The 27,876-nt window shown below is 45.9% G+C and overlaps 1 protein-coding gene across 6 annotated transcripts; it reads left to right on the forward strand.

Annotated features, from left to right (window-relative positions):
* Nucleotides 1–1,108: 1,108 nt before the first annotated feature.
* Nucleotides 1,109–27,370, forward strand: CEP164 (centrosomal protein 164). 6 transcript variants are annotated; one of them, XM_081333802.1, is made up of 25 exons: nucleotides 1,109–1,243; nucleotides 1,335–1,446; nucleotides 2,028–2,238; nucleotides 2,806–4,287; nucleotides 5,385–5,492; nucleotides 6,442–6,549; nucleotides 8,020–8,108; nucleotides 9,093–9,296; nucleotides 11,005–11,136; nucleotides 12,242–12,458; nucleotides 13,083–13,160; nucleotides 13,932–14,063; nucleotides 15,563–15,685; nucleotides 16,793–16,936; nucleotides 19,123–19,191; nucleotides 19,751–19,929; nucleotides 20,318–20,450; nucleotides 21,288–21,355; nucleotides 21,517–21,721; nucleotides 22,201–22,308; nucleotides 22,771–22,885; nucleotides 23,704–24,057; nucleotides 25,141–25,207; nucleotides 25,595–25,717; nucleotides 27,084–27,370. In XM_081333802.1, exons 1-25 carry the CDS (start codon nucleotides 1,162–1,164, stop codon nucleotides 27,190–27,192), a joined length of 4,752 nt encoding a protein of 1,583 aa, XP_081189928.1. In that variant the 5' UTR covers nucleotides 1,109–1,161; the 3' UTR covers nucleotides 27,193–27,370. The 6 variants fall into 6 exon arrangements, 5 of the variants coding, with proteins under 5 accessions (XP_081189928.1, XP_081189925.1, XP_081189926.1 ...); XM_081333799.1 differs by having other exon boundaries at nucleotides 1,147–1,243; nucleotides 23,707–24,057; XM_081333800.1 differs by having other exon boundaries at nucleotides 1,147–1,243; nucleotides 16,793–16,924.
* The last annotated feature ends 506 nt before the right edge of the window (nucleotides 27,371–27,876 follow it).

Raw genomic sequence — 27,876 nt, forward strand, 5'->3', positions numbered from 1 at the left:
CTGTGCGACAGGACCCTGGAGAGCGGCTCTTTGCCTGACTCTCAGAAGATTTAAGAATATGTCCTATGATGATGAGTTGGGTGCTAACTTTAAAGATATACTTCACCAAACATACATAAATGTATTGCTTTGGTTAATATTAAAGTGAGTTAGTGAGGTTAGATTTTACCTTCAGTGCTAGTTTTGAAATTGACACATTTATTAAAATGTTTTACGTCTACCTACGTCACCTATTTCTTCCATCTTCAATGCACTGTTACAATGTACAATGTCCTGCTCTGTCCCTCCCGGCACCTGCGTGGAGACCTTGCAAATAAGCCCAGCATTGCTGGGATTTATATCCAACCTCATGACAGTAAACAACCGATACCATCTTTTTTACCTTAAGAGAATTTAGAATGGAATAACAAGTTTATTGTCACTTTGAATGTACACTAATCAGCATACCTTAAAATGAAATTTCATTGCATACAAGCTCTCCCACTTCCTCTACAAAAAGACGGTTTTACCGTCTTCCTAAATAGCGGGGGGGGGGGGGTGGTCAAAGAGCAACTCTCCGGAGACTGCCTTCCGCAGGCCCCTCTGGCGCTACCGACGCGGCATCGCAAAACCGAAGCGTCTTCTGCAGTTTCTGTCCCGCCGGGCGCGTTCATGTTGCGGTTGGCGCCGAGCCGTTGAAGGCGTCAAAGGGCGACACCCATCCTTCGGCTCCGGAGGAAGCTGCAGCTGCCAGAGAAGCCGACGCGGGCAGGGCCAGTGGGCATCGGGGCAAGCGCAGCCGTCGCCGCTGGCTGCCGCACGACGGGTGCGTGTTCGGGGCGTAGATCAAAACCCCGCGCCTCGTGGCGGTGAGGCCGCCTCGATCGGGAGCGCGGCTCGCCGCGGTGGAAGGGCGGCCGAAGCCGCCACGTGGGTCCGTCCACCCGGGCGGGCCGTGGGGCTTCGCCCCGCCGCTTCCACGCTCGCCGCCCAAACAACGCGGAGAACCAGCGCTCCGAGCCGCGGCCTCCCCGGCGGCCGGCGCGCGCCAAGTCGCTAGGAAACGGAGCGGCGCCATGGCAACGGCCGCGTCGCTTTCCGGGGGCGGGGCTTTTCCGTTGGGGCAGCGGGGCGCGCGGTCGTCTGCTCCGTGGCGCCCGCCCGGCCCCTCCCCCGCCGGCCATGGCCGGGCCCGCCCTGCGCATCGGCGACCAGCTCATCCTGGAGGAGGACTACGACGAGAGCTACATCCCCAGCGAGCGAGGTGCGCGGGCGGGCGGGCGGGCGGGCGGGCGGGCTCCTCCGGCCAGCCGGGGCCCGGCGGGGTGGCTTCACCGGGCGCTTCACTTCCGCAGAGATCCAGGAGTTCGCGCGCGTGGTGGGCATCGATCCCGAGCGCGAGCCGGAGCTGATGTGGCTGGCCCGGGAGGGCATCGTAGCCCCGTTGCCCGCCGAGTGGAAGCCGTGGTAAGCGACTGCGGCCGGGGCGGCTCTCCCGCTCCTCCTGCCGGGCGCGGTTCTGGCCGGTCCCGAAGGTCCCGGGTGGAGGCGATGCTGCCGCTCAGCCGGGCTGGAGGCTCAGGAGGGAAGCGAGGCCAGCCGGCCGGAGGCGCTCCGGAGAGCCGTTGCTGACCGCCGTGTCAGCCGGTCCCAGGAAGCGCCGCAACGGCCCAGCCCCCCGCGGACCCCCCCCCCAAAGCCTTCCTGCCTGGGTAACAAGTTCGACTGGACCGCCGGCTTCGGGTGCGGTGGCGACGCTCGCGTTTTCCATCAAATCCAGTGGATTCCATAGTTTCCTGAAGCAAAAGAAAGCGCGCTGCGTTCCTCTAGTTGGGAGGCCATGTGATGCCCTCTGGTTCTCCCGGAAAGGATGAAGCAGGACAGGAGTCTGAGCACCACAGTCACAAACGCGCACCCCATCCCCCCCATGATAAGTCCTGGCGTGCTCTTTTTCTCTGTCCTTTGGGACCTCCAGTTCCTGCTGGGGAGGGTCTCCCTGAGCAGTTGCTCCTTGCTCGCTCTCTCCCCCCCCCTCTCTCTCTCTGCAGCCAAGATACCACTGGTGATATCTATTACTTCAATTTTGCCAATGGCCAGTCAACCTGGGACCATCCGTGTGATGAGCGGTACCGCCAACTTGTGATTCAGGAAAGGGAAAAAATTCTGGAACATGGTGGTGTTAAAAGGAAAGAGAAAAAGAAGAAAAGGGCAGAAAAGAAAAAGGATAAGAAAGAAAGAGACTTGTCAAAGAATCTTGTGGTGAGTACTTGAACAAAGCGTTAGCTTTCCGCTATCAGAATAGGGAAACAGATAAAATCCTCCAGGTTTCTCCTTTTGTTCTTGTTCATCCCTCCCTCCAAAGACCTGTCCCCCCATGGGATAAAGGACCTGAGCTTTAAATACAACTGACTAGCAACTTTTACACTTTCGGTTGACACAGCTGGGAGAGGTTTCTTTTTTTAAAAAAAATCTAAGAAATAACTGGAGATAATGATGTATTTTGTACCACTTTTCAAACCCTTCCAGAAATGCAGAGGCCAGTTTTAGCCTTGGCGCTTGCTCTTTTTTCATGGGTGTTTCTTCCAGTCTCCAGTGCTGAAGACTTGGCAGGGTTTGAATAAATTAGCTGCCTTGAATTTTCCCCCCCCCCATAGAAACTATTGCAACTGTGTATGTTATTCAAACATCTGATATCAAAAGTCTGGCAACCATCATGGTGGGTTCCTCTGGCAAGCAAGAGCAAGAAATGCAGACTTGCGAGGCTCCTATAGAAGAAAAGTTAGCCTGTTTACAAAATCACTAACCTGATGGATTTTGCCTACTTAGGAGATGCAACCAGAGCCAGGGATTCTTCTGTCAACGTCCTTTTATCGAGTATCATCTCCTATCCTGTATTCAGAGCACGCTAGTCCTGACCTAGAGCAACAGGGCAGCCTGGTGACACAGAATGACTCCTTCCTGAAAAACCCCAAGGGAAAGATCTCAGAGACAGGTGATTTGTCCAGGCTGCTATCAAGCCCTGCCCCAGGGAAACTACAACCTCTTCTGCCAGAAAAATCAAACCGGACTCAACAGATCCTTGCAGATGTGGAGAAAATACTTGGAAGAAATGCATCCTCCAGCAGGTCAGACGTTAATCATCAAGCACACAAAGATGCCAATACAGAAACCAGATGTGCAGCTGCTGATGGTGTTTTATCAGACTTGGAAGCTGAGGACGTAGATAGCATCCACCTCATAAAGCCTTTTTTCCAAACACTGAAGAAATCCTCTCAAACTATGACTGTGTTAGGCCTGGGGGGAGTCAAGGAGAAAAGACTGTTCTTAGAGGGAGAAAAACAAGGTGAGGACTGCGAGAAAGGCCATGCAGAGGGAGACGGACTGGTCAGGAAGGGAGACTTCTTGCATAGTAGTGTTGAAAAGGAAATGCAGCTTTCTCCTTCTGCCGCTGCTTTCACATCGATTGCATCCAGGACTTTGGAGGGACAAGGTGACATCCATTATTTTCAAAATGAAGTATCGAGGTCACTGGAGAGAATAAAGGAGAGCAGAAGGAAAAAAAAGAACTCTCCTGAACAACGCCAGGCCACAGAGTCTGGCCCATGGCATATCGAGGCTCCTGTTCCTCATCCTCATTTGCAGGGTTCTGTTGAGCTTGGAGCCAAGACAAGAGTTTCAGGGAGTGAAGTGTCATCTCCTACACCAGAACAATTCACAGAGGGCAAAAAACACATTCCAAAGATAGAATCCGACAGTGGTAATAGCATCAGTGTTGCTAGCAGCCTGTCTGACCACCTTGCTTCTCAGGTCTTGGGTGAAGTAGACAATTTCTCCTGGGACTTACAGAGCTCTTCTGAATCTGAACATCCCACAAAGCACCTGCCTTCTTCCCAAAGGCCGTTTTTTGAAGCTTTGAATATACAAGCACAAAGTTCCCCAGACAATCAGTCAGATAGTGAGTGCTATTCAGAAGACCAGAAGTTCTATCAACACGTCCTCCATATGGTGAAGAAATCTAGGACGACAGAATCAAGTGTAGCCAAGTCTCTCAAGGGTCAGAAAGGCAGCAGCAAAGGTTCTGGTTCTGGTTCTGATCACACTGTAGAGTCTGATGTTGCTGGAGAAGGAACTACAGAAACAGCAGTAGCAAAAGCAGCAGCTCTTGAAGAAGAGAGATTGAAGTCCTGTGAAGGTCAGGCGTGCGTCGTACAAGACAACCAGGCCGGAGAACAGCTGGTGCACAATACAGCTCTGATGGAGGAAGCCTGCAGGGTTGGGGTTCCACAAGACGGAGATGGAATTGAAGAGGTAGGCAGCTGGCATTTATAATCTGTCTTTTCTCTGAGAAGACAGATTTCCCCCCACTATAAACTATTGTATTATCCCAATACTCTGAGGGCTGGTTAGCCCAAGAATGAGTAACTGGTCTAAGATTCGGTAAGCCGAGAATTATTGTCTGGATTTGAACTCCAGCTTCCTACCTTGTGTCTATCTTATTGACTGGCTACTGAATACTTAAAGGAACAGGGAAGAGGGAATAGGAATGTCCTCTATTAGATAGCTTTAAGAAGGGAACTGTTTATATTATTAAATTGCTCAGAAATTATCTGGACTTAGAAGTGAGCAGTAAAGTTTTCAATAACTCCAAAAGAATCCACTTAAGCTTGCGGAACAGCTATTAAAATGGTAAATTTCTTTTAGCGTATGCAAGTACAAAGTGATGCTTGTTGGGAGAAAGCCCTATCCTGATTGCGTACACAGTAAATAGTGAGCAACCAGAGAAAGGATCTCAGGATCTTTTTGGGGAGCTTGGTGAAAAGACTGATAGATTATGGCAGCTGAAAAAAGTTTCATATAAAATGATTGAAATAAAGCTTGTACATTGTTTGTCCTTTACGGTTTTATATTTTTTCTTATATTTGGTGGTGTGACTGCATGTGGAACTTTAAACTAACTTCAAAAAAGAATAAAATTTGCAAAAGTGTAGATTACAATTAAAATACTGGACAAGATTGGAGAGATGGTCAAGATAAAAGCTATATATAGTATGAATAAAGGTGGGAGAAGACTTGTTCCCTCTCTCGTAATATATAACACTATAATAGTCCTGCAGTATTGGATCAAAGTATTCCAACATTTAGTTTCTCACAATGCCCATCCAGATGTTCCCTTTTCTCTTCTCTGGTCCAGGCTTTTCAAGAGAGTCTTGTGTCCTGATAATGTGACATTGTGGCTTTCTCATCCAGTGCTCTTCACAGCTCCCTAAGAACAAACGGGAAAAGCTCTGTAGGACTAGCGTGCTCTGAACAATTAATTGCAGGGGATGTGACTGCAGGTTGGACTGGCTTTGTGACTCCTTTTCGCATCTTAGTGCACTGATATTTTGATTGGTTTCCCTTTGGTAGCCCAGCAGTTATGGAAAAAATACTTTGAAATCCAAAAATGAGGAAAAAGAAGAAGCTTGTTTGCATTACTTGATACCTGATGTGACAGAAAAGAAAGAGGTCAGTGAGGTAGTACTTTTTTTCATCAAACACATCCCCATCTCTGAAGGGGATGTGTTTTTGTTCATAATGTATCCCAGAAAGTCTTTGAAGACTTTCTCAGCGTTGCCTCTGTGAGCCTGGGAAATCAGCTCCCAAATGGCAGGGGAGGGGTGATGTATTCCTGTAAAATGAAGTGGGCAAGAGTGCATTTAATGCTATGGGGACCACTTTCTAGTCTGTCCTAAATGTGTTTTATGTGGTTCAACAACTATAGTTATTGTGAAATGCAGTAGTTGCCTGGTTTCGTGGTGGCCCTTTGTATACAAGGTAACAGAATCCTAAAATCATTGCGCTGCTTCCCGGAAGGTTTCCAAACCCAATTCAAACTGCTCATCGTTATCTTTAAAAATTAAATGGTGTAGCACCAGGAAGCACCAAGCAGCACCTTGACAGAACTGAATTGGCCTGTCCAGGCAGGTCAACACCCTAACCCGCAGGAAAGTTTGAACCAAGTTAATGAGGGTGATTAATAAAGTTAGAAGGAACCCTGAGCAACTAATCTGTTCGAAAACCTATCCGTCTTTTAAAATGCAGGTTGACCAGGCTGAGAGCAGTGTCTGTAACTCAAGGGGGAGGCATTTCCCTGAACGCGTTACAGTGGAGGAGGAATGGGCGGGGAGGCTTTCTCCAGGGTTCCTTTCGTCTAGGATTCTGTGCTCAATGCTGGTTCTTCAATTACTTGCTTTTTTATCCCAAACCAAGTTGTTATCTTGAAATTACATCTTTGAACTCAAGACTCATTGGTTCCTGAAGAACTTATTCAAGAATGCAGTCCTAGAAATACCCCAGGCCACCTAGTGCCCATAATTTGTTTTCCTTTATGTTCTTCAACAACCTTGTGTTGGTTGGTTGTATCTCCAGGATAACTTTCCTTTTCCACATGCTTTTCTTTTCTTCTGTGGCCTTTGGTTTCCAGAATCTTATTCTAGAAAAAGTCCTGGATGTGGCTGAATTACCTCCAGTCCTGAACAATCCAAAATTTGGGGTGAACAGAGCCATCATTGAAAGCACTTCGAAAGAGGAAGTAAGTTGTGTTTTTTAAAATCAGTTAGCAATGCATCCAAAAACAGCTTCTCTTACCCGTGACCAGAAATTTACACAAGACCTTTTGATAAGAAACATCATCAAAGCCTTTTTCAAAGTCTGTGTATATGATATCACAGAGCTACTTCTGTTCGCATGTTTGTTGAACTTCAGAAATACTGGCTATTCGTTGAGGCAATATTTGCAGAGGAGTATAGAGAGAGCCTCGAAGGATGTGTGCAACAACGATGACAGAAACATCAGCTTTGCCCGGAAAGACAGGAGGGGCTGAGGAAGAAATTCAAGACTGCCCTGTCTTGACTCTTGGGTATCGAGAGAGGGACTTTGAAATTCTGATATTATATCCTCTAACAATAAAATAGAGTGATAGGAACTCTGTAGTGCAAGTTTTCAGACCTGGCCTACCTCAAAGGACAGTCAGGATTTACCTTTGTGGCATCCATACAGATTTTCTTTTCACCAGGCTTACTTCATTATGCTTGTTTATTTCTGCCAATTTCCAAAGAGTAGACATTAAACTAATTTTCTGCATCTTCTTGGGTCTTTTGTTAAAAATCAATGCCACACTTGCTACCTTCTAGCGCTACGCCCAATTTGAGGGATTACATGTTTTTTCTAAGAAGTCCGCAAGTCCGCAGTTGAACTATTTTAAGATCTGTGGGGTAGATACCATGAGGACTCAATGATTTGTTATTTGTAATGTCTTCAAATAATCTAGAGTACCTTGTCATCTCAATTTGCTCAACAATTCTGGTTCTTCTTCCCTGTGAGAGTCAATCCAAAGCCTATCCATTCCATAGCAAAGAGAGACAGAAAGCCTAACTGGTTTTTTTTTTACTAATCTCTATATTTTCCCTAAGCATTCCTTTTGCTCCTTCGTTGTCTACAACCCAACTGCAGTTTCCTTCTTCAAATGTATATTTAAAAGTTTAATGTTTAATATTTCTTCCCAGGTGCACTACTGAAATTATTTTTGCATTCCATGCACTTTTTATGCTCCATTCTGTTCTCCTTAGGGCAAACATTCTTAAAGGGCCCCTTTGGCAGTTTTAAAACTTCCTGAACGTGACTACAGAGCTGTGCTAACTTCTTCTGGACTCAGCATTCTTGCTGAGTGTCAGTTATTGTACTTTTAAATATCCTCCAGACCTTGTTGAGCGATTTGGTCCTCTTGACTTTTTCTTTCAATCTTTTTCCATCAGTTCCCTTATTCTCTTTTGCAGTACAGTGTAAAGTATTGTACATACCTTGCAATTTTTCACACGCATAACGGTGTTATGATGACTGTTTCCTGTTGGTTTCAAAGTACAGTATGTAAAATCTTGCATCGGATCATGCTATCACAGTTAAATCTAGAAATTTCTTGTCCAGATTGGATCTGTGATATTCATCACCTTTTCACTGAAATATGTTGTTGTGGCGAAGCTTCCATGTTTCCTTTCTGTTGCAGGAAAAAAACTGTTTGGTGCAGAAGAAAAACAAGGACAAAGGCAGCTTGGGAGAGGAGCAAAATAGTGGATCTGCTGTGGCAGAAGAGAGGTATAGAAGCCCAAATCCTTTGCGGAAAGCATGGCTGTTACACATCCATCCCCCAAGACCTGGCTTTCTGCAGGGCTCGCTTCTTTTAATTCCACTCTGTCTCCACTTGTTTCCCACCGTCCTCCTGGCAGCACTGCCTGCGAGTGGTTGGGTATAATGGATTGTTACTCGGAGCAGGTTATTTGGCTGGTATTGAGAGTTACCAATTTTTCATAGGCTGGCATTATGGATTTAAAGGTCAACAACATCGTCTTGGGCTGCTGGAAGCCCCAAATGAAGACCAGCCTGTGACCAGGTCGCTAAGAGTGCACCGTCTCTGAAAATAACAGCTTCTACGCATTGGTTTTCATGAACACATTTAAGAGTAGAACAGAGGCTGTAGCAATGCTGTGCATTTCATTTATTTACTGATTCATTCATCATTATGGTACTGATGCCTCTCACTAGTTTACAGTGAAAAACAAAAAAAAATCTTAAAGCCAAATATGTATAAATAAAATTCAAATATTATTAAACGTTTGCTCAAAATAGGTGTTTTAAACACTTTTTAAAAATTCTGATAAAACAAGTGGGTTCCTTCAACTTAGAAAGGAGATCATATCAGGGACCAGGATGAGCTGATATGTTATATTGAGCTGAACAACTGATTAAAGAGTGCTTTCTGAGCCCCTGCCGTATTTTGATTCTCTGTGTCTCCTCCTGTTTGAGAAGCTGCAGATGTAAAAAGTGACATTAATGCAAGTGATAAAAGCACATTAGATTAAAACGATTGTTCAGGCATCTTGGTGTGAGCTAGAAGCAACCTGAGGATATCAGAATTGAATGAATTGGCATTTGCGTTGCTGGGTGATAAAGTATTGTCCTAAGTAGACTTCCATTTGCTAGTCGGTCCTTCTTCTGCATCCATCAGGTCTTTTTAGGCTTCTGTATGCTACCCTGATCCATTTCAAGTAATAATTAGTGTGAACTTGTTTCTCTTAATAGGGAGTTTGAGACTGAAATTAATCCAATAAAGCCATGGAATATCCATACTGGGGGGCCACTGGAGAAAATAACCAACGTGGAAGAAACAAACCTGTATTTGCTGGAAGAAAAACAGACACATATTCAGAATTTGCAGGAAGAACTGCAACTGCGAGAGGGAGAAGAGATCCAGATATTACATCAGCAGAAAGAGTCTGCCCTCAGGTGAGTGTCTTTGCACCTATACAATAGATACTTGGTTTTCCTTCCTCTCTTCTCCCCCCCACCCCCAGCCAATAAATGCCAGTAGCTCTCATCTTCAGTTACTTAGATTAAGGGTGCAAGTACGAAGTCTTGGTGTTTTAAGATTCTTTACTGCAAGGAGGCAAGGAGTATTTGTTGCAAAAGTGAGATCTAAAATCCCAAGAGAAAATATGAAAGGAGCTACTTAATTAGAAACTTTTAGGAAAAGCTCATCCTTTAAAAGAATAACTGACTGTCTTTATGTAACTTTGTTCAATACAGACGAAGATATTTGAAAGATCCACGGGGCTTCTCATAACTTGTGGATTGGATTGATATGATTTGTGTTCTGTGTAGGACTCTGGTGTATATCAGCATTCAACTCTTGCATTGCCTGATATTTTGGTTGTTCTTCTCCTTCCATTTTTTCCTATTCCTGCATTGTGATTGTATGCGTCTTTTCTCTCTTAACCAGAATAGCTTATAACGTAGTAAGTTTCGAACATGAAACAATAACATAAGTTATTCCCATGAAAGCAGCCTGAGAGATGCAGTAGAGCTACAGTGAAGTCACTAAGTGATCTCTGTGGACGTGTGAAGACTGAACCTCCTCCTACTGGGTTTCTGTCTAATACTTTCAATGTTATACTACATTGACTCTCAGTCACCAGGGATTAAAATACAGAGTGCTAGAACTGGAAAGGATTTGGTAGAACATCTGATCCAAATTCATTACTTCAGCCTCCTTGAGGGATTGCCATGTATTCTCTGTTTAAAGGCTTCCAGAGAAGATTCCACCTCTTCCCAAGACTGTCTGTTTGCTCCATTTTTTCTCCCATTTTTCTGATGTCCAACCAAACCTTGTTTCCATTGTTTTTCATTCCATCTTTTGGAACTTTGAAAAATTCTGCCTGTCTTCTGCATCAGCTCTTCACAGTTTTCTCTTCTCTGTAGTAAACATCCAGCGCCTCTATTCCCCAGGGATTTGCCAAGCTGTGGGATGGGGAAGACATCTCAATCAACCCATTGTCTGATTAGTTTAGCAATAACTGTAAACAGAAAAGGGGGAAGGATGAGAAGACAGCAAGAAGATGAAAGTTCAGTGTGGTTTCTGGGACAAGGATGTGGAAGGAAAACCTAAGAAATGTTGAGTCAGAATAACTTGGCATACCTTTTGTTGGGAGTGAATTTGCATATTACTAGGAGAAACATGACTTCTGTATTAAAAAGCATGCAGAAAAGTCTAAGTGCCACTTAGAACAGATTGGGATTGACTTCAGGAGCAGCAGCATATCAAAACTATGGCCTCCCACTTTTTATTGTGCTGTTTTTATAACTTCTTGATATGGTTGAATGACTAATCTATAAACAAATTGAATTGGAAGGAATGAGATTGGAAGGTTCCTCAGAGACTTTGGGTTGTAAAGATTAGAATATCACATGCAAAAATGTCACAACTTACTTTGCACGGTTGATTCTACATTCTGTTTTCAAGGAATGTTGCCAGGGCTGACCCCAAAATACATGCAAGATGGCCTCTTTAAAATCTTTCTCTAGAGCCATATTTACTCATTCACATCTTCCTTGCTTAGAACTCATGCTGTCGGCTTTTGCCGACTTTAGTGGTGGTGTTCTTTTTGTTTTTAGGAGCTACTTTCACACCCCAAATTACTATTTGCTTATCTGTTAGATCACTGAAAACTGAGTTGGAGACAACTAGGCAGGAAGAAGAGACACGGTTGAGGGAAGAGGCCAGAGTGGAACTTCTAAAACATCAAACTGAGATGCGTTCTGAGTTGAATGCAGAGAAGGAGAAGATCAGGTACCAGATTGCATTTAAGTCTGCTTATTGTCCTCTTTTGGGGAAGACACGGTGAAGGTTGTAGGGCTGGAGTCAGCCTTGTGTCCAGATTACCACGGCCCAATGGGCGCGTTCTCCCTAGTTTGGAATGGTGGATGGGAAGGTCGCTGCCTCACGGGTGAGGCTGCTTTTTATGTCAGACAAGAACATTTGGACTTAAGGGTCAGATAGGATTGATTTTGCAGTTTCATCTCACTTAAGCAGCAGAATTCAATAATTATGTATTTATTTTTAAAAATTATACATACAGACACCCACTTCGTGGCTTTATACTCTTAATACACTTAGTACCTTATGAAAGGCTGTCAGAGTTGGGGCCATACACAACCCCAGAATGATGTTGTGTCACAGGCAGGTGCTGCAACAAAGAAGGCAAGACTCCAGGCCTAGCAAGATCAGACTCTTTAACAGAAGGAGCTGTTTACCCAAAGCAGCTCTCTTTGCTAGATCTGGTAGGGCAAGCAGGAACAGTCCAGCAGTTCCACTGATAACTTGGCCCTGTGCTAGGTAGGCCTGTGTAGTCGATGACTGGCACCTTGAATTACACCCTGCTGACTGATAAAAAGCTGAGCAAAGCAGGGTGGTATTTCCCTGATCAACCTTCCCCGCCAACTGCGAGTTGTCCTGGGTCTCTGGCCTTGTGTTCGGTGTACACCTTCCTCTACTAGTTGATGCTGGAGGTTCCTTGGGAAACTCAGCGGACGAGTTGTGAGGCTCTCTCTGTGAAACTCCGTACAACTGGAAGAGCTCATAGCTGTACATGACATGGTCCCAGAGGTCTGTTATAAAATCCTCTCCCCTCTACAGAAGCTCTCCCACCATCACCAAGAAGAAGAAAAATAATGTTGCTGAAAACTTTGGCAACTTTGAGTGCTAATTTCTGGTGACAGAATTCTAAATTCTCTGCCCATGAATTCCAATTTGCGGTTTCCTTGGCCCTAGGATCACCCTGGTCAAAATGTTGATGCAAAGGGGGGTTTCTGGGACCAAGGCATCCCAAGGAGCTCGGCTCCCTGGAGAAAGCTTAGAAAAGCCTTCTTGCCATCTCTCTATCGCTTCCTTCCAGGCTGGCACAGGAAGCTGCACTGAACCAGCTGAAAGAGGAGCTAGAGTCCTTTCAGCAACGGGAGAGAGAAAAGCTTGAAGAGCACAAGTGGCTTTCTCTGGAACGGATAAAAAAACAGGCTGAAGTGGCTGAGCAGGCTGAACAGATGGTGCTGGAGCAGGAGAACCAGAGGGCCCTGAATGAACTGAGGGAGAAGTTGTGCAGAGAAAAGGAACTGGTGAGGAGCTCTGGGTTGCAGATTCAGAATGCCCCCCTTCACCCCTCCCAGGTGCTGGGCAACAAGAAGAAGCCCCCTGGGGCAAGACTGGAGCTGCCTGGGGACAGTGCTCCAATGGGACATGTGGGCCCTGTGAAAACTGTCACATTACAGGGTCTCAAAAGAGGGAATCTTTCATGGAAAATGTGTCCATGAAGAAATTAATTCAGTCAGCTGATACTCATCAGGGTCAAACTCCTACATAAAGCTTAGTGGTGATAGAAAAGCAGTCTCTTACGCTATTAGAAGGTTGGGCCACAATGGGCAGATCCACGTTGGATGATGTTGGGTGAGTTCTGTCTAGTTCTGGTTTTACTATTATTGCAAAAGGAATTTGGCTGTCAGTGCAAAACCAGTTTCCCATCTTTGCTTGTAGCCGTGAAATGCTTGGCTAGTAAGGAAAATTAAGGAGATATATTCAACAGGTAGATTGGGACACAAGTCAGGAAGACATTTGGGGACCACTGGTCATACGAAACAACTGTGAAAATATTTATGGATATAGATCAGGAATATCTGCCCGTCTCCTAATTTGAAAGCTATACATGGACTTAGTTACAAGCTGCCTCCTTGGTCCTTGGGCAGGCTCTCCAGGAACTGCAGGTGCAACTGGCAGCAGAGACCCAGCAACAGAAAACAGCAGCAGCAGAAGAGCACCAGAAGGTGAGACATCCATGTCAGAAAGGGCGGAACAAGCCATGTCCTTGTTCTTGCAGCTGAGTTGGGGTCTCCAATTTTCATCCCAGTTTCACAAACTGAGCAGGTACCTCCTTCATGCTGTTTCTGCCATGCAGAACCTCATCTGTGGATTTTTAATACCTGCAGAAGAGTTCTGAAGCCCAGAGACCACTCATGGCTGTCCCTCAGGTTTTCCTTATTTGATGGCCGTGTTGTTTTTTGTTTTTGCTATCCTTATTTTCTGAGGTGCTGGCAACTGTATAAATTTCTCCCCACCCCTTAATTTGTACATTTACACTGAGTCTCTTATGTCTGCCTAATATTTGGCCTGTCTGTCAGGAGGACTGTGGGATTCTTAGTATCGGACAGGCAAAACACAGGATGCTAAGACATTCTTGTCAAGCAGATCAGCTCTTTTCTTTCAATCCTAATATATCAAGATAGGAAAGTATGGATTTCCCCGAGTGTGGCTTTTATAGCCAGAAACTGGAAAGGAATATGCAAGCCAGGCGTAAAATTGAGAGTACTGTTGGGGATGGGGGGAGACCCTGTGCAAACTCTTTTGGAATTTTATAAGTTCCTCATGTAGACACAGAGGCCTATTTGTGTAAACACAAACTTAAATACTTAATGAACTACAGTTAGCTTAAGAAAAGCAAATGGTCTTATCCACCAGCTAGGAAAATCTCTAGTGGGTTGCACACCATACAGGTTGGCTGGAGATCCCTGAAGGCTCCTCCTTTGTCTCCTGGCTAGGTTATTCTGGCCCTCCGGATGGAAATAATGGAGGCTCAGAGAAGAGAGGAAGCAGAACTTCAAAAAGAGCTCAAGAGTGTGGAGCAAAATGTTCACCAGAAGAGACATCAAGCAGCAGAGTATGAGCGAGAGGTAATGAGGAAACACCATATTTCTTACATCGTGGTCTCTTAATATGCAGGATCAAGTCTGCACATTAGTGCAGGATCTGTTGATTAGTTAGAGTTAGACTGTTAAGCTCCCCTCTCAGTGCATTTGTTTATTTATAAAATTTATTGGATGCCCATCTTACCACAGGGTAACCCTGGGCGGCTCACTGTCCTAAAAATGGATTTATACATGTACATTTAAACACAAATAAACTAAAATCAAACATTAAAATCTAAGGACACATGGGTAGGGCGGGGGCAGAGTGGAGGGAGATGGGACGGTTGTTACTTGATCAACCATCTCCACTGTGCTGCTCCCCGTTGGGGCCCCAGGCGGATTGGCAGAGCCCTTACGAAAGGTAGGAAGGTTGGGGCCAACTTCACATGGGGGGAGGGTCAAGATGTTCCAGAGGGCAGGAGCCACAGCAGAGAAGGCCCTCCTCCTGCACCCCAACAGCAGGAATGAATGGGCTGATGGGACCCACAGCGTGCCTCCTCTGCGGGCATGCATGGGACAGGCCAATCCTGGTGGGCTGACAGGGTCCCTCAAGTAGCCTGGACCCATGCCATGAAGGGCTTTAAAGATGATCAGCAACATCTTGAATTGCATCAGGAAGCAGGCTGGCAGCCAATGCAGCTCGCATTGGTGTTACAGAGGCCGTTCTTGGGCACCCCAAAACTGCCTGCGCCACCGCACTCTGCATCATCTGTAGCTTCCAGAGGCCTTGTGAAAGAAGTTAGGCCCTAGGTTAGATCCTTAAAAGCAGGCGAGCAAGTGCACTGGCATAGGAGGGCTTCCAGAGATGGCAACCTTGTTAAGGGCCCATTAAAAGGGAAAGTCCAGTTAAAGCCCACGGGGATCCTTTCATCGGAAATACCTCAGGGCTTCAGGGGGTGTCTCCAGTTAGCCGCTGATGCTCTCCTAGAGTCTGAGGCTGTTGATAAGGCAAGAAAAGACAGTGTAGAGAGTAGGGGACAGGAATATGTAAGAACTATTACCTAGGTAAGGGGAACTGCAACATTATTTAAGTCTGGGAAATAAGAAAATATTAGGAATTGGCTCAGACAACCCCCTTCCCAATTCCATGGAATAGAGGAATGGACATATACCACAGTGAGATTTGCAAGGTTATGATCGCCAATCTCAATCAAGCGCCATTCTGGTCTTCCTGTATTGCTGATTTTCTGTTCTAGCCTACCTGGTAGCCAGCTCCCTGAAGCCCCAGAATGCCCCAGGTTATTTCTTGAAGAGGTGGGTGGAGGCAGGTGATCTATTATAGATACAATGGCAGCCATTTAGAACTAAGTTGCCAGACTCTCACAACACATTAGACTACCTGTGCCAGCACAAGGGTCACAGTAGCTCATGTGTGGTGTACTGTGCTATTTTTTACTGCAGCTTTGGAGCATTTTTTGTTGTCATTGTGTGATGATGGTGGGAATAACAGCAGTTTAATCTGGATGCCTTTACCCCAACCATAGCTCAGTGATCTTCTGAAAGAGAAGCGTCAAGAGGTTGAGCAAGAACATGCTAGAGAGTTGGAAAAAATGCAAAAGATACACCAGGAGACTCTAGTTAGGATTCAGATGCAACATGAGGACAAGGTAAGGTTACTAATAAGTTGGATGCCCAGCAAAATCTCCAACAGGCTTATAGCTGTCACAGCATCCGAGGGAGAGATGGAGCTAGCTTGTAAACATCTTTTATATATTTATCTGACTGACTGTCAGACTTTTATGCCACTGTATTCTATTAAAGACTCTGAGCTGTTAACTACAGAACATCCAAAATAACATATGTGTTAAGTAATAAAGTACAGCATAAGGCATCCACAGTAATTTTTGTCAATATCGACTGTGTGCAAGCTAATACATAGCAGTCTAGTGGTTAAGGCAGCAGGTCAAAAAGTGGGAAACTTGAGTTCAGGTCGTACCTTAGCCATGAAGTCCAGATGGATGGCTTCGAGCCAGTCCCTCTCTCTCAGCCCAGCCCACTTCACAGGGTTGATGTTTGGGGGAAAGAGGAGGAGGAAGTTGTGCTGGATATGTTCGCTGCCTTGATTTATTTATAAAGATAATAAAGGCAGGATACAAATATGTACATACATACATTTTTTTCATATTTTTGTGGCTGCCTATCTCACAAGACCTGGGCAGCATACAATTAAGAAACCCATAAAATAATTGTATTAATTATATTCTACAATTAAAAAATGTATTATTGTTAAAAAGGTAGGAGAGATGTTACATACTACAAATAATGTAGCCACTTCATTAATTCAACATTTTCCTGAGAGTCCCTAAGCCTATTGACACAGCCAAGTTTTATGGGGCTTTTGAAGGACATCAAGATAACCCCATAGATAAAGTTAAAGAAAAGGAATTTAACTCTGAAGGGAGCTGTCAGGTGAGCTGCAACTGAAAATTAGTGTTTTGGGTTCAGCCCCCTGCATCTCCTTAGAAAGGGAAATTCCAAGCCATTTCTCTTAGGAAGAATCTATTGATATGGGCTGGAGGAAACACCCTCCTTCCAGTCGGTGCCAAGCTTATTTCTGGGTCTGCCCTCGCATCTTGTACCATCTGCCCCTTCTGATGGTCTTCAAAAATGGCTCCACGCAGACCATATTGCAGCAGTCCAGATGGGTGGTGATAAAGTCTGAGTTACTGTTTCCCTCCTTCATCTTGAGTCATGTCAACTCTTATACCTGGCAGGAGAAGAAGCAGAAGGCTGAGCTGCTTGCAAGGCTACAGGAGGAGCTGGGGCGCATCAAGGCCCAGCAAGAGGCTTTGCAAAAGACACATGTGGAGAAGCTAAAGGAGTTGTGCCAGAAGCACCAGGAGCAGGTGGGGGAAATGGTGACAGGGGGAGCCTTTGGAGGGCAAGACCTCACGGGACCCAGCTGCCCATGGAAAAGAGATAGACCCTGGCAGTGCTTCTTCAAGAGTTTGAGGGTGCCTCTCTGGCTGTAACTCCCACCTCCTTGGACCTCCTCTTGAATTTCCCATGGCTACAAGGGGAGGGTTCCCTTCTTGCTCTGGCACCTTAGTTGTTCTTTCCTCATTCCTCGTGATGTGGCTGTCCTTTTTTTCTGGGTCTTGGTAGAGAGTTCGTATCTCTTATGGCTTTCTTCCTAAAAGAGAAGGCAGCCCAGGATGCAGAGCTGGAGCTGGAGCTCCAAGCTAAAGATACCCAGACAAAAGCAGCTCAGCTCTCTGCCCAGGTGAGCACACACATGCACAACTGTGTAGCTCATTACACCAGTGGTGAAGAACGCAACATGGCCCCTTGGACTCTTAGCTGAAGCATAACACAGATCTCCATGAGTATCTTTTGGGAGGACCAGATGATGTTTTCTTTTCAGAAAACCTCTGTCATCTGAATGCCTTTGCCATTATTTTCTCTTGGCTTATCAGCCTCTCTAGAGGAAGAACATTGGCACAGCTCTGATGTAGAATTTCCTGCATAGAGCCCGAGCTGAAAGTTAAGCAGCTCTTGATCCTTATAAGGTTTTCCTGTACTTAATCTTTGGTGCCCTGAATTGTTCAAGGGGCGCTTCGAGCGGTGGGATTCAGCCGGTTCGCACCAGTTCGGTAGAACTGATACCTAATTTTTTGTTGAGTTCAGCGAACCGGTTATGATAAATCTGCACAAGCCTCTCCTGCCGCCTCCCTCTGCCAGCCTTCCGTTGCCGCCATTGCACTTTTTTGTGCACACTTCCTTGCAACCCTGCATTGGCCGGTGTCTCCCTTCTCCGTTTTGGAAGTGGCAGCCCCATTTTCTGCTGCTTTCCTCCCTGGCTTCTGGGAGGAAAAGAAGGACACTTTGTGTGGAAGGACGCTAAGCTCTGGGAAAACTACTCCAGCTGGAGCTGGGCGAGGAAAGCCAGGCTCTCCTTCCCTGATGGCTCCTCAAAGCCCTTGAGAAGTGGATCCGTTTCCCGCAGGTTCGGCCTCGGCACCAGCTTCGGATAGCAAAACAGACACGTTTTCCTCCTGGTCAGCTGAGAATATGGTAGCTACCAGTATGATTTTTGTAGGAAGCTGAGTGTCTGCTCTGGATTCTAAGGCAGAAAAGCGAAGTTGGGGGGGAGGGGGGAGGACAATTTCAAAGGGCCTCCTGGAGAAAAAGAGCAAAGCTCTTCTGTTTGCTGTCCAAAGTGGGTGCCGAGGCCGAACCTGTGGGAAGCAGGGCAGCAAGAAAGTGCGGACCAGCAGAAAGGAAGGAAGGAAGGAAGGAAGGAAGGAAGACTTAAGGACATCCAGGGAGGTGAAGGAAGCTACTGTAAGCAGCCTTTCTCCCTTTCTCTCTTTCTTGGCTGGGAAGAAGGTAGCCCACATGGGCTGCTGCTTCGTGCAAGCAGGTGCTCGATGGCGGCAATGGAAGGCTGGTGGAGAGATACCAGGGCTGGCAGAGTGAGCCAGCAGGGGAGGCTTGTTCCCCCTGGTCACAACGCAAGCCATGGGAGAGCTGGCGGAGGAGAAGGAGGTGGTGGTGATCTGGGGGGCAAAGCAAGGGTGACGGGTGGCGGGAACTGAAGAAAGTCCCTCCAGGAGCAGATGCGGCTGTTACGCACCGTCAGCAGAGCCTTTCGCCATCACTCCCCCCCAGGCTCCAAAATGGTGGAGGGGGACTGGGTAAGGTCCATCCTCCATATCATGGCAGTCTGGCTTGGGAGGGGAGTGAAAGGAAAGAGGCGGGCGGGCAGCTGGGTCACTGAACCGGCAGGGGGAGGTCACCAAGCGGGGAGTGGCCTGGGTGCGGGGGCCCTGAAGTAAGCAGGTGCGGGCTGCATGGGGCAGCTCTCCCACCCCAGCTTGTTTTTTACCCATGCACCTCTTAACGGGTTCTGTGGTTTCACAGAGAACTGGTTGTTAAATTATTTGAATCCCACCACTGGGCGCTTCTAGCCAATCAGTGCTCTGGAACATACATGCAGGGCTGGCAGCGGGTCTGGTTTCTTAGCCCCCTGTAAACCTTTGTCCCTAGGGAGGAATGTTGTGGTCTTCCCAGCTTAGGTAGATTATTTCTCGTTTATGTGTAGGAGGAGGCCTGGAAGAAGAAAAGGCAGCAGGTCCTAGAAGAAGAGAAGCAGCTGGAAGAAGAAAGAAATGTATGCACTGGCAGCTCTTGCAGTGAGCTAGGAATCTCTTTTTCCGTAGGATGAGTGAGATAAGGGAAGCCTCGTCCTGCAGTTGATGCAAATGGCCAGAGGGAGGGAGGCGATAGGGAGGCAGAAGCAGCACAGTTCTAGGTGCAGGTTTCCATCTCTTGACTCTGAGCCAGCCTCCTTTACCTGAGGGCTACCTTAAGGCCGATAATTAGCAGATGCTGTTGTTCTCCAACTAGCATTAGAGTCTTCTGTATAGTGGTCGTTTTCTAAAGTGGCAGGCAAGAACTTTTGCCCAGAGAAGTCAGTGGATTTTTGGCCTGGAGCGAGTTAGCATGCAACTCACACAATCTGGGGCTGTTTCTCTAAACGCAAGTGGGAAGGCAGCGGTAGAATCGAAACAAGCGGGCAGGATTAGTTGCCCTTTGGCACTGCTGCAGTTGAGTATCTGCTCATCTGTCTGTGGCCAAGGATGCACTAACCTTACCAAAAAGCTTTGCAAGTCAACTGGATATTTAAAGTTTTATCTGCTAGACTCTCCCCCTCCCCCCTTTTTTTTCAGGAAGCTGCTTTGGCAGCTCATTCCCGCCTTGAGGAGTATCAAAAAGCACAGGAGAATCTTGAAGATACCTTACAGCAGCTGCACAGAGCTCTGGCGGAACTCCAGGATCAGAAAATAAAGTTGGAGTCTCAGGTGGAATTGCTTCAGATACAGAGGCAACAGCTTGAGAGGAGTAACAGGTGAGATGTTCTTCATTAGACAAACAGGAATGGACCAGGTATTATGTGGTAATAAGCCACGTGACACGTACATGTAGAGCCATGCCAGTGACTGGTGGAGAATCTGATCTGGAGGTGTCCACTGTGTTTCAGGCCCATTTGCCACCATGCTTTGAATTTATTTATTTATTTTTATTACATTTATATCCCGCCCTTCTCCGAAGACTCAGGGTGGCTTACAAGCTTAGCAGTAGCCTTCATTCTATGTATATGCCTGCTTGTTAGGGCTATGTTTCTCAGCTTTCACTTTCGAAATGTTGAACAAGAATTGGCCACTACCCAAAGGAGAGGGCCAGAAGTTCAGAGGTAGATCCTGGGTGGCATCTGACTTTTTCCTTGGCATTTTCAGTGACTTGGAGAAGACCATCAGCGCCAAGCAAGAGCTGCTAAAGAAACTGGATAAAGAATTGAGTGAAGCAACTTCTCCAAGGGAAAAGGAAGAAGCGCTCCGAGTAGAAGACCTACAAGGGGACCATCCAGAGGTCAGTGGAAGCAGGGTCAGAGGTGAAGGGAACCAGACAGAAGGGGAACATTCTGCATCATAAAATTATTTTTTAGTGGCATAGATCAACCTGGACTTTACAGTGAGAATATAGCTCAAGAAAAGCAATATATATATCGTAGCATGTAATTCTAATAGTTTCTTGGCAGCATTCTTATTAAATGCCTTCAACGTGCATGGATTTTTACAATTCTGCCTATAAAAGGAAATGGCTAATATTGAAGGGACGGTGAGGAATGGGAAAGACAAAACCTTTTGTGAGGGATGCCACCCTAACCAGTCGCTACACCGGAGAAGAGATTCCCACAGTCACTTCCTCCACCTTCTTGAAAGCGGTGGGGGGGGAGTGGTTCAAATATGGCTTGAACTGTAGGGTATATCTTACGAAAATGGACTTCTGGGTCTGGAGAAGAGAGGTCTGGGGAGGCCGAAATTTGGGAAAGGCCTGGTGTGCGGGGACTGGAGTACCTAAAAAACCACGCTTTATTGAAAATGTGTGGGATTTTCCCTTGGCTCTTTGGTCGTGGAACTGTGAAAACCAGTCCCCTGCTGCCGAAAAGAGAGCTCTTCACTGCTACCATCTGGAAGAGACAAATCACTGTCTGTCTGATTCCATATGGATCAGATATTCCAGATATTGATGTAAGCAGGAGGAAGATCCTCTGGCTGAGAAGAGATAGGAAATAATATTGCCTACCTAATACTCCAGTGCTTTGACTTAAGCTCCCTCCATTAAGGAACCACACCCTATATTTGTTCTTGATGTTTCCGCTTCGTTTGCCTGTTACTTAACTTTAAAAATGGTTTAATCCTTAAGCCTTTCTCCAGAGAAATGACATCTGAAATACCAAAAAGCAATGAAGAAAACGGCCTTCTCCTGAACCAGTAAGTTGGGGGGGGGAGAGATACCCTGAAATAACAGTACATGTGATATCTGTGACTATAGGTTTTGGCAGCTAGTAGGGACAGGAGAGAGGGGAGCGGCTATTAGGCCTCTTTTAAGCAGCAAATCTTGCTCAGATTTTTCCCCCTTCCTGTTCTTACAGAGTACGACACTACATTTCCACTGAGGGAGCCTCCCTGAAGACAGCAAAGGAATTCTTGGTGTGCCAGACTCGTTCCGTGAGAAAAAGGCAGACGGCCTTGAGAGCAGCAAAGCAGCATTGGTATGGTGGTCTCCAGGGAACACCAGCTGTGCAAGACTCAGTCCATTCCCAGGTGTTAGCGGGAGTGCACAGGAGCATGGAAGAGGTGAGTGGTGAGCCAGACAAAGCAAGGCGGTTCTTGAAACCATCAGCCTAGGCTGAACTCTAGAACAACTCATCCAGGCAATGCTAACTTTGTTTGGTGCCTGCAGAAAAAGGGATCGAGAAAGAGGGGGAACGGGCAGATAGTGGTAGAAAGCTTCCTTTGGGGTTGAGAACACCGTTGAAGGGGAAACCACCTGGCTTGCTTTGGCAGTAGGACAAGTGGCAGTGCAGTGAGGAAGGGCTGCCCCTTCTGCTTTTGCAATGAGTCACACTGCAAGCCACTTCGGGGTGGGGAGGGGAGAGGATCGAGCAGGTGGCCCCTTCCTCTCCCACAACGCTTGCATCCCTGCAAGCAGCAGCTCACAGTTGAGAGACACTTTAACATTGGATAACAGTGGCAGCACACATTTAAATCGGTCCTAACAAAAGTTCCTCATTTATTGGCTTGTGTTACCGCAATATAACTTTCTTTCCCCCCAGGAAGGGAGGCAGCTAGATGAAATGAAATCTGCCATGCGGAAAGGGCAGGAACTCCTGAAGAAGAAAGAAGAGAGGCTCAGCCAGCTGGAGACCTCTCTTCTGGAAGAGGTAGCTCTGTTGGAGCCAGCCAGGAAGCCAGCCAGCAAGTCTTCCTCAGTGCCATTGCAGCTGCTTATCCTTGCGGGAAGGAGTAGAGGGAAAGAGCCTCTGAACTGTCAGAGCAGCTTTCGTCCCACATCCCAGGGTGTGGGGAGGCCCCATTTTAATTGTTGTTGTCATGTAATCAGCCAGGGCATCTACCTGTCATTTTGCCTATTCAAAACTGATTGAGATCTAACCGTGGGATGTGCTTTTAGAAGATGGTGCTGAACAAGGTGGCCTGGGTGCTTCAATGACTGTCTCTGCCAGTAACTCGGGATTGTGCTAATTGTGAACACCTGGCTCGACTGCCGATTTTGGCCTAGTCAAAGAAACTAAGCAAGCTGGCACTGCCTGGTGACAATTGGCTGTTGTTTTTTATCCCAGGTTGTTGAGACAGAACAGTAAGGAAAACCATTTCTTCTTTACTAGTTTTCTGATGAAGATACAATCAAGGGAGTGGCCTGCAAGAAAATGGTGACTTTTGACCTCAGTGACTCTGAAGACACAAGTAGCCTTATGAGTGCTGATCGGTCTCCTCACAAGAGTAAGTGGATGAATGCTAAGACCAGCATCCTACAACCTACGAGTTTACACTCATTTTTGTGAACCTGGTTACCTTCCAGGTAGATACCCTTTCATTCCCATTCATGCTCAGCTTATCTGCAGCTGCTGAGAATTCTGGCCAATTCTGGAAAGCATTTGGGCTGCAGAAGGGACACCCTATACCCATAGTTCCACTTTTCCTACTTGCCAAAAAGACATGGCGTATGTCAGGATTTGTGTTTCCTAATACAAGTGTTGCTATAGAATACATTCCTAAACTTTCACACACCCCTTTACTGCAATCTTAACGTACATAACTCCCTTAAAAATCCAAAATGAACACAAATGAACAATGAAAATAATACAGTGAGACTTTGGGAAGGGTGGATCTATCATAACAATGCAACTAAAATGTTCTCTCTCTGTACCTTCCTAACCTTAACTGGGAAACCCTCCCGTAGAAGTCCAGTCGTCGGTTTGTCATCTCCCTTACAGAGTTGCCAGGATAGACTCTCCCCCCCCCCCCATAAACTCCCACCAGCAGCCCTGTTTTTCCTTGATGATTTTGACAGGGTCTTTTTTCCTCTACTTTCCCAGAGTGGATGAATAGCTGGATTAAATTGGTCTGAATAGCTAACTTTAATCTTCTAGAAAGCTACCGCCCCTTCTCTGCCCCCCCCCTCTCCATACAGGAAGCTTTTAATTCTGAATTGTGGCTGGATTTTAGTTTTCTGGGTTTGGAGCTTTACTACCTCTGTATTCTTTGTCCAGTAATAATCAATAGTTTTCTCCCTGCCTCCCCTCCCCTCCCTTTCACAGCAGCTGACTTGAAACCAGATGTCCAGTTTTCTCCCTTTGACAAGACCCAGTATTTGACTGAGTCACTGCAGCGCATCACCAGTGACCTGAACTGTGTCCTTCATCTCCTGAGTACCTTCGACAGCCAGCAGTCTCTCTTCACTTCCACCCAAGGCCAGTCACTGACTCCACCAGGCAGGGATGGAATTCCTCTGACTGCTTATACCTCCCTGGCACGTGCCTATTCGGCCACACCATTTGCACCTTCCGCTGGACTCCAGTCAGCCTGGTGTAATTCGGGTCCCAGTTCTGCTGCTGTGAGCAGACAGTCTGTGGACAGTATGCTGATGGAGAAGTGGCGCAAGTATTTCCCAGGTGGGAATGGATTCTTTGATGCCATTTGAACTCTAATCCTCCTTGAAGGGCTCAGTGTTTCAGCTGCAAGGACCAGCAGAGCTTGTTTCTTCTCCCTTTTTTCCCCCTTTCCCTCACCAAAGATGAGGCATGATTGGTAGATTCCAGAAGTAGGGTTTGGATTATTGAGAGTCCGCGTGACACCATGATCTGCAGCTGTGCTAGGAGCTGTTTGTCTTGTTTGAGACTTCCTTTCAAAGCGGATGGATGGCTGAGGTTTTCTCCTTTGGGTGCTTTCGTTTTCTATCCCAACAGCGTTCTGAGCATTTTCTAAAGATCGTGTTCCCAATAGGAGGTTTTATTTGTAGCCTAGTACATGGGGAATTTTCTTTACAGATGACCATCTTTGCTTTTAATCACCAGTGAGGTAAGAGCAGAATAAATAAATAAATAAATCAAATCATCTTCAAGGACTGATGTAAGACCTACATGTGAGAAGCGTTTAAGACTCAGTTATCTTTGGTATAGAGTCCTTTTCTTCAAAAGGTGTGCGAAACAGCAAGCTCACAGTTGCTGATGCTCTTATTTAGTACAGCTTTTATGCATTGGTCGGTTGGTTGGGTTGAACCTGTTGTAGAATGATTCCTCCTATGTGAAAAAGCTGAGAATTTGTTTACCTGTAAAGTGTGTTCTATTTATTCACTAGTCAGCAATCCAATTCCTTTCCTGATAGACGACTGATCTAGGTTTAAGAATGAGGACCGAGTTGAGCTATATGATGTAATAGTAGTAAAGAAAACCATTTAGTTATTGAAAAGATCTTTCCTGAAAGGACTTTTTGAAGAACACCCAGTGTCTGAACCAAAATTAATTTGGTCTGCCAAACATGGAGTTTGGGGGATGGAAGCGTCTAAAGAAATCTACCCAGCTCTTGGAGACTAGATTTGGAATAAGTAATATGATTTATTGGAAACTTTTGAAAAATCCAAAGCTCTTGAAATGGATTGATGTCTGAATGAAAACTACAACTTGCCTTTAGACTCTGAATAGTTCTAACAGTGGAAAGCTCTTTGTTATTTGGTAAATGTAGTCTTTTCTGTTCAGGGAAGTTTCCATTGCCATGTGGTGGGCTCGGTGTTCAGGATGAAAAGCTGGACTCCTTAATAACTGGGTAAGGAATCTTCTCGCACCCAAGTTGATATGTCAGTTGAGATCATTGTGTTTTGCCTTACAGCATTGAATATGTCAGCTAGCATAAAACAAGACTTGCCTCCTGGGGAGTAGTTTTAGTGTAGCCGTTTTGCAACTTGCAAAATGTTCTTCTCCTCCTCTAGCTCAGGAGAGAGAAGGGATGTCCTCCTCAGATCTGAGGAAGACAGCAAGATATTAGAGAGAATTAAGCCTGTTCTGATATCAAGAGCAAAAACCCTCCCCACAGGCTTCCTTGAGTCTCCTGGGACTTCACCCAACCTGATTAAGGTCACTGCCTGAGCGCAACCAATTTGTCTGATGCTTGACCACTTTTCCTGGTTGATTGTCCCCATCTGCTTCCCAACAGTGAGCAAGTCTGCCTGTTCCAGCCCCCTCACTTTCAGGGCTCCAAGGCTGAGAAGACAAACATCCAGCGCATGATTGATGCCAATAAGAAATGGCTGGAAGGTTTCAAGAATGATTGCAAAGGGTATCCTTTTGTCCTGTCTAAGCCCCGTAGCTGCTAACTGATATCTCTCACTGCATCCAGTTCCCAAAAAGGCATCGAGATCAAGAGATGCTGAAAATAATAAGCTGTGTCTATAGTGGCCAAGTGCAATAAAACTAATCTGCATTACAGTTTGTATCCATGGGGGCAGGAGAGGAGTTTAGAATCCAGCTGTGGGCTTGGCCTGGCAGGTAGATTGTTTCTTGCCCTTTTCCTTTTCAATCAGAGTTGTTCATCAAGCTTCTCATTAAGCTGCAGAAAACAAAGCTGTGCACCCTTCCCTTCTCTCACAGCCTTGTAAATTATGTGAAAAAGTAAGAAACCCCCCCCCCCCGGAAAGTTTTGACTTTTTCAACATACTTCAACCTATAGATATTTGATCTACAATATTGATAAAGAGGATATATGTGCATCGGTTACATTTTGTCATCCATTCTGTAATTTAAATACATATAATTGCGAATTTCCCATGTGCAAAAGTAAGTACACCCCTTGTAATTTTTTTAAATATGTGGACTTTATCAATACATTATCTTGACTCCAACAATATGTAAAGGTTAAAGGTGATGTAGTTGAACAAAGAAACAATGAAAAATTGACAGTTATTCATCCAAAAATTAACAGATTTCCTTCAGTGGAAATGGGAAGTGCATCCTTGGCTCTAATAGTGGGTATTTCTCCACTTGGCAGAAACCACCTCAAGTAGGCATTTTTTATAACTGTCTACCAGTCTCTGGCTTTGACTAGGAGGAATTTTTCTCCGCATTTCCATGCAGAATTTGCTCAGCTGTGTGATGCTCGAGGGGTTTCACGCCATGCACAGCTTGCTTTAAATCACCCACAGCATCTCAATTGGATTTAAATCTGGGCTTTGACTTGGCCATTCCAGAACCCTCAATTTCTGGTTTTGTTTTGTGGTTTGTTTGTTTTGTTTTTGTTTTTGGCCATGCTGATTTAGTAATGGGGCAGGTAGTATGGGTGGGAGGACTCTATTCTACATTCCTTTGCAAGATCGTAGTTCTTTTGGAGTTTCTCCTGAGTTGTTAGGAGGGATTTGCTTCTGAGTGATTTAGTGGAGCCTTTTTTTGTTTCAGGTAAATCCCGATTTTTGGGGGAGAATCAGATGAATCCTGATTCTCTGAATCCTCCTAATGAAATGTATCCCTCTAACTTGGTCTGTGACCAGCTGCATGGCAATAGAAAGCCCAGGTTGTTTTTTTTTTAAAAAAAATCATTTCTAGGTGAGTTCTCTTCCAGGCCTGGCTGTGGCCAGAGTCCTTCTGCCTATTTGCGCCTTACCAGTTTCTGTTGCCATGTCCTTCTGTTTTTCCTTCACTCAAGTTGCCAGACCTCTCTTGCCGACTCCTTTGAGTCCTTTGCATTCCTCCAGCAGTGGCTCTGGTTTGGTGCAGCTTGGGCTGGATGAGAACAGTCAGATCAAGGTCTACCATTTCTAGATGGACAAAAATCCTGCTTGTCTGCAAAAAGCCTGGCTACCTGTCTAACAACAATATATGATATTATTATCTCTGTACCTAACAGCCTCCACATGTTTTTTTGGGCTGCAGAGATTGATTCTTAGCTATATTTCTCTTGGGAAATTAATTCAAGCCTTTTTGTAGATTTTCCATCAAAGGGAAACGTCATAAATGTGAAAGAGAAAGGCGTGTGTGCTGAATGGAGAAAGGTGGCCTGTCCATCCATACTTAGGGAGCCAAAGAAAGAAAGGGCCCATCCTGAAAGACATGGGCTTGAGGGGCCAGCATCTTCTCTCTTGCCCAGATTCCTCTTTCCACTCTGTCTGCACCTCAGAACCCCCATTTCAGGTATGACCGCTGAGTGGGCTGGCTTTGGGCTTCTGCTCCCACAGCAACTGGGAATATGAACTACAGAGGCTGAAGCAGGTCACGAGCATGTCCAATTCCCCAGGTGCTTCTGGATTCTGGGAGTTCATTTCTACTCCTGGTTTCTGTCCTTTTCCTAAGGGCTTGTGTACCCGACCTGCTGGTATGCTGTCTGGAGCACTGGCACCGTATCCATGGCACCCACTAGGCAGATTCTTCGGTGCTCCCAGAAACACCAGAGGGTAAACCGAGATGTAGGGTAAATTAGATCAGGCAATGGCCCAATGTACTCTTCCT

This window comes from Vipera berus (genome assembly GCF_964194415.1).
Source record: "Vipera berus genome assembly, chromosome: 8".
In the NCBI taxonomy this organism is placed as follows: domain Eukaryota; kingdom Metazoa; phylum Chordata; class Lepidosauria; order Squamata; family Viperidae; genus Vipera; species Vipera berus.